This window comes from Phragmites australis, chromosome 3, assembly GCF_958298935.1.
Source record: "Phragmites australis chromosome 3, lpPhrAust1.1, whole genome shotgun sequence".
Lineage (NCBI taxonomy): Eukaryota > Viridiplantae > Streptophyta > Magnoliopsida > Poales > Poaceae > Phragmites > Phragmites australis.
In genome coordinates, this window is record NC_084923.1 from 22,187,752 (window position 1) to 22,193,861 (window position 6,110).

Here is a 6,110-nt window from a genome sequence, read left to right on the forward strand (position 1 = left end):
TTTAGCAGTGTGTTGGATATTTATGCTAGGGTCAGTTGACAAGTGCGGGACACCATCATTAATACATTCCATGTGCCCCGTGATTATCTATCATTTGATAGCTAGTGTTAATTACTGTACAACAACAACAGAACATTTATCCAAACAAGTTAAGGTAGGCTAGAGATAAAACTCACAAGTTTCAACTAAAAAGATGATAATAAAATAGTAATAAGTAAATGTACTACTAATAGTAAAAAGTAAAAGTAATAATGGTATAAGAAGACTGATGCATAAGTTTAGATTACTAATTTTCATGCGCTTCTATCTATAGAATGTTCTTTTGAGATATTTAATCCCTTCAAGTCTCTCTTTACAGACTCATCTCATATTAGGTTTGATCGACTCCTGCCTTTCTTAATATAATTAGTGAGCTTTAGTATCCTGCTATATGCGGGTGACTCTTGAGGCCTCTATTGAATATGTCCAAACAATCTCAACCGATATTGGACAAGTTTTTTTTCAATTGGTGCTACCCCTACCCTATCACGTATATTATTATTTTGGATCCGATCCATTCTTGTGTGAACATAAATCCATCACAACATACGTATCTCCGCTATACTTAATTATTAGACATGTTGTCTTTTAGTTGACCAATATTCGGCTTCATAGAATGTCACGGGCCAAATCGTTATCCTATAGAATTTAGGTTTCAGTTTTTTAGCACATCTGTGTCATAGAAGATGACATAGCTTAACGTCATTTCATCTATCTGGCTTTAATTCTATGACTAACATCTTCATCGATATCACCATCCCATTATAGCATCGATCATAAGTATCGGAAGGTATCCTTCTTAAAAAACATCTCTACATCAAGACTAGCCTCTCCTTTCTCATACCTAATAGCACCGAAATCAAAATCTCATATACTTAGTTTTTATCCTACTAAGTCTAAAGCTAACATTTCGATTCTAAAGTATATCGTCATCACTCCAATTTCTTATTAACCCTATCCTAACCTCGTCGGCTAGTGTTAATTATTGTGTCATTAATTAATTACCAGAACCAATTAACTGGTGTATATCCACTAACTTTGTCTTGCTGGCTAACGACATCTTTTCAGTTTTCCCAGACACGTACGTTAGCTCCGGATGAACTTGAGGCAATACTATCGCCGAAATCGATCATTTGCTAGCACGATGCTTTTCGCCACGACTTTGCGTAATTCTAAAGAATGCATGAATAGCACCCGATTTCATTACAAGAGCATGCAAGAGTAGTGTGATCATATCTTCCGTTACCAACCGTCATGGAACCGAAAAGGGTGATAAAAGTTCATGACAGGAAAATTTACATTACGATAGCTTCAGTGCACGTAGTTCTAAGATTGAAAATTACTACGGCAAACTGCAGTGTTTTTCTTTATCTGCCGCTAGTCAACGTGAAAACATGCATATCGTAAAAAAATTCTCTGACAAACCCACCTCTCAGAGAATTTCACTGCGCGGAATTTATCTCGATCGGAGCAATAGTAATAGCACCGGGACAGTTGGACGATCCACCACCCGTCAAGTAATACCAGTAAACCTTCCGATCATCAGTATGCTCACATGTGTACCTGACAGCGTGACACCGGTATTTGCAACAGCGATGAAAATAGCTTTACGGCATATTCAGCTGAAAAGCCATTTATAAATTATAGATCGTAAAAAATTAGATTGTGAAAGTTAAATTGTAAAAATTAAATTGTACGATCTATAGAAGCTGATATAAAACTGATTGCTGGATTATTATAACCTAGACATTAAATTATATTATCTATTTTTTACCATCTAACATGCTTATTTTAACTTACGAATTATAACCGCAATCTACCAACCGAAATAAACACAACCTTACTATTCTTTTTGATACCTTAGACAGGCACAGATGATGATGCGCTCCACTGGCATTGCTGTGGCCGTTGGGAGGGGAGCAGCAGCCTGGACCAGGCCCCACATGGTCCCTGTGGGAGTGGGAGCCTGCAGCAATGCACTAAGACATGGACCATGGAGATCGTGGTCCATGAATACAGCGGGTGCTATTTTCGAGCTAAATTGTAGCCTGGTACTATATTGTTAAAATCCATAAAAAATATATACCCGGCTTTTAGCTATACTCTTCCGTACCAAAATGTGAAAGCGTACACTTTTTCCGACCTTATTGCAAAATATAAGTTATGTCGCGATCTTTCTTTGTGATGTAGCTTAAGGACAAACTGCTTTGTAGATAGTAAGATAGGGCGAAAAATATTTAGCTGAACAGCTTGCAAAATCTAGGACAGCAACGCTCGCAAAATCGAGACACAGATTACACAAGTCATCCGGCTATACATTTTGGTTCGAGTATCCAATACTGATACACCGTTGTTAGCAATTTATAAGCTACGATAATTCGAGTACAATATCCGAGGGCAGACAAAATTCTGCAGGCCTCTCTAAACTACCCTGCATGCAACTTCATTGCTCATGTTGAATTGATTTTCAGGCAGGCACCAGTGAGTGGATAGCATGATCCCATGGTTTGCTCAGACCATCCTGACAACAAGTGTGCAGATCAAAGTTGCTGAAAGGAAGGGCCTCATTCATCAAACGGGCAGCTCTACAATGCACGCCAAAAAAGGAGACTGGCCTGCCCATTTCGACATCCAAAGTATCGTGCTCACTGCTCTGATCAGCTCCATCTCCTACACCACACGATTCTTCAGACTTTTGACATGTTATTTTGCTACTAAGACCACTGCCTTTCTCATTACATAACTGCACTAAGCCTGAGTGGTAGTATCACTACTTTCCTCAGTCTTTGAGAGAAACTCTACTAAAGCATGCAGTGAGATTAGTTGGTTATCCACCAAGCATTGTGGCTCATGAGATGATCAAACGGACCATCTTTCCCAAGTACTGGAAACATTTTGCAGCTTCTTTCAAGCACAAGTTCCTGTCCTTCCGAGTCCAGTGCTGCACAGCAGAATGGATGGGCTAATCAGATTAAATTTAAATGAAATCAGGAAATGATCATTGTGTATACTGCATACCTTGCTAAGTTCATTAAGCTTCTCCTTGGCATCTTTAAGCAAAAGTTCAACATCGTCATCCCATTTGTAAAACTCCAGTTCCCTCCCTTCCAAAATTTTCTCGCAGATCTATTACAAATCAAACTTATGTTTCTTCAAAGACTTCATAAAATCCAATAACATGATTATGAAGAGATTTTTTGGCAAATATTAAAGCTTGCACGGAACCAATAGGCGGACCTAGATGGGGCGCCTAGACACCAGCACCCCCAAAATTTGTTAAGTTACATATCAGGTATATACATTCTACCAAAATCACTAATTTCTTTACAACGAATCCAGCAACCCAGCATGTGGTCTCAACCAAACTTTGTGGGTGCACAAACAACTTGGGCCGACCTCACGTGGATGCAGGGCACTACACACAGGTGCACCCAGGTTCATTTGGCCCACTTGGCTCTTTTGTAATAGCCCAGTCCCATCCCTCTGACCCTCCATAATTTCTACCTCGAGCTGTCAAATTCTCATTCAGAATCAAGCCACAGAACGTGTCCGCCCTTATCACACAGTCACCAACCAATATTCTGCCTCTAGGTAGACACCTCAACCCTTGTGTCTCAACAGAGGATGACAGCCATCAGCCTGAGCTCAGAGAGGTGCTAGGCCAAGTTGGCCAACAACATGTCAAGGCCAGGCAACACAGGCACGCAGATCAACAAGTGGCAGACCCTTAGGGTCACAACGGATGACGACCACCACCCTACTAGTGTGCCAAATGCCACAGAGGACACAGCTCACAATGCAAATGTATGTTTCATGTTTTTTTAAGAACTACGATGTACATTGTCTCTGTTTCAGGAAAAAAAAAAAAGGCATTTCTTGAACAGTTCAATTATATCACGATTCACGAGAGTGTGGAAACCTAATTTCATATCACTGAAAAATAGAGGAACATAGATTTTTCATACCAAGATGGCAGATAGGAAATGTATTACTGAGACTGCAAAGTTAGCATATGGGTATGATCATGGATCACTGACCATCATAGTTGAAAAAGTAATGGAGATTTAATCAGGTCTGGACAGAGAGTTACCTTGTTACCTATTGCCATGCCTCCAGTTGTATGCGCAAAATAGATATTGTAATAATGGGAGAGGAAGGCAGGGGCGTTGCTCTCAGCCAGCTCAGTCAGATAAGCTGCATACGTTGATCCAGAAGTACTCGGCTCTGGAATTGCAATCCCTTGTTCTCTGAACCACTCCAAATCTTTTGCAATGCTATCTGAACGTTCCAAACCACTTTTCCTGAAGTAAACATCTGAATGAACATTAAAATTAATGATATGTGAGTAAAATCTGCCATTTCTGTACCATTAATATGACATGTTTCCTAGGAGCTTGAGCCAGAATGCCATATTGTAAGCTGCGGCTACTAAGGCAAAAAAATATTTGTAAGTGCACATCTATTGGTTCATGATATTAGAATTTGTTTTCAAACAAGTTATTTTTTGCAAGATTCAAACAAGGTATTTGAATAAAACATGTGTAGATCTCTTCATGGAGATGCTCAAGTGCACTAACATGCATGAGTAACCCCTTGAACATGCTTTTTTTTTTTGCCAATATGGTCTGTCATCTTCATCTCAGAACAGCCTAAATAAATTCATATATTCGGTAGCCCACTACTAAAACTTGAATGAAAAGAGACAACAGTAGATAGCCCCCACATGCCCCATTGCATATGATTTCTAGGAATGCATCTTACACCACTCTTTAGTGAACACACACCAACATAGAAATGTATCCATTTGCTATAATGTATCACATCTCATTTAAACATCCAAACTTTTAGTAGCATCGCTGTCCAACTATCACAAGTTTGGATCAGAATACCACAGGTACCACATAGGCTACAAACTGAACCTCATAAGATGTCAAAAATATACATTGTTTGTAGCATATCTCAGCTCAGGACAAAAGGCATTTCTATAATCAAAATATGTGCTCAAGCATACCCTATCCCAAGACAATTTACCATCTTACCAACAGAAATCATACTCAAGACTCAAAAGAACAAATCTTTCACAAGCAATCCTTTCATCTCATCACAACAATGCACCGCTAAACATCCCAATGCAACCAATATACGCCCAATAACCACTATTAATCACACTCCAAGACTAAAATTCCAATTACATAAAACCATTAGGTCAGTCAATCTTATAAAGTTATAATTAACCAAAATTGTAGTGGTAGAAAAGAACGGGGACGAAAATTGTCACTCACAGGCGACGTCGGTGGACTCGGCAACGATCCGCTCGATGGTGCCGAAGACAAGCTTGCTGTCCACCAGGTACCTCAAGAATCCCTCTATACTCGGCATCCACTCCCCTTCCACGAATTCGCCGTCTTCCTCTTCCTCCTCCGACGCCTCCGCGTCCCCATCCTCCGCCCCCGTCTTGTCCTTGATGGTGGTGCGCTTGGGGTTGCGGAGTCTCATAGCTACGAACCGCATCTCCTCGGCGACGCCCACCGCCTCGCCGGGGTATTGTTTCGGGTACCGCCGCGGCTTCGGCTTCGCCTGCGGCGGCGCCTCCACGGCCGCAGGCGAAGGGGAGGGGGAGCAGCGGGGGACGGTTAGGGCTAGGGTTCTAGGAGTGTGGAGGGAGCGGAGGGAACCCGGTGGCCGGAGTGGAGGCGGCGCGACCGCCGAAGCGACGGCGACGAGCGGCATGGGTTATCCGCTTTGGCAACTTCGAACCGCATGTGCCCGCAATAAACACCGCAAACTCTGAAGAGTTATGCTTACGCCTTTCCATGGCGGTGACGTACTTGTTCCAACTGGGTTCCCTCTATAGCCAACGGTTGGATCTTCTCTCTATCGCCTCTCACAATCACACAATAGATAGAACAGTAAAGAGAATATTGCATAATTGCCACTCTCCCGACTCCCAACTGCAAACTTGACATTATAAAATGTTAGGAAACTTGTCGTGATCTTTGAAAGATTTGATTCTATCTTTTAGATATTTTTTATACTATATATGCGGGATAACATCTCTTATTATAAACGCA

General features: G+C 41.3%; 1 protein-coding gene across 1 annotated transcript; it reads right to left on the bottom strand.

The window, feature by feature from the left end:
• Positions 1-2,313: 2,313 nt before the first annotated feature.
• On the bottom strand, positions 2,314-5,846 carry LOC133912636 (probable inactive heme oxygenase 2, chloroplastic). Its single transcript, XM_062355478.1, has 4 exons — positions 5,322-5,846; positions 4,130-4,353; positions 3,058-3,165; positions 2,314-2,980 (listed from the first exon to the last, which is right to left on the bottom strand). Exons 1-4 carry the CDS (start codon positions 5,767-5,769, stop codon positions 2,888-2,890), a joined length of 873 nt encoding a protein of 290 aa, XP_062211462.1. The 5' UTR covers positions 5,770-5,846; the 3' UTR covers positions 2,314-2,887.
• Positions 5,847-6,110: the final 264 nt, after the last annotated feature.

Bases quoted from the DNA above. Each gene is read 5' to 3' on its own strand.
- LOC133912636 (XM_062355478.1), bottom strand. From the start codon at position 5,769: ATGCCGCTCGTCGCCGTCGCTTCGGCGGTCGCGCCGCCTCCACTCCGG. The intron at 4,354-5,321 runs GTGAGTGACAAT...ATGTTCATTCAG, and splicing joins CGAGTCCACCGACGTCGCCT to ATGTTTACTTCAGGAAAAGT. The intron at 3,166-4,129 runs GTAACTCTCTGT...GATTTGTAATAG, and splicing joins GCATGGCAATAGGTAACAAG to ATCTGCGAGAAAATTTTGGA.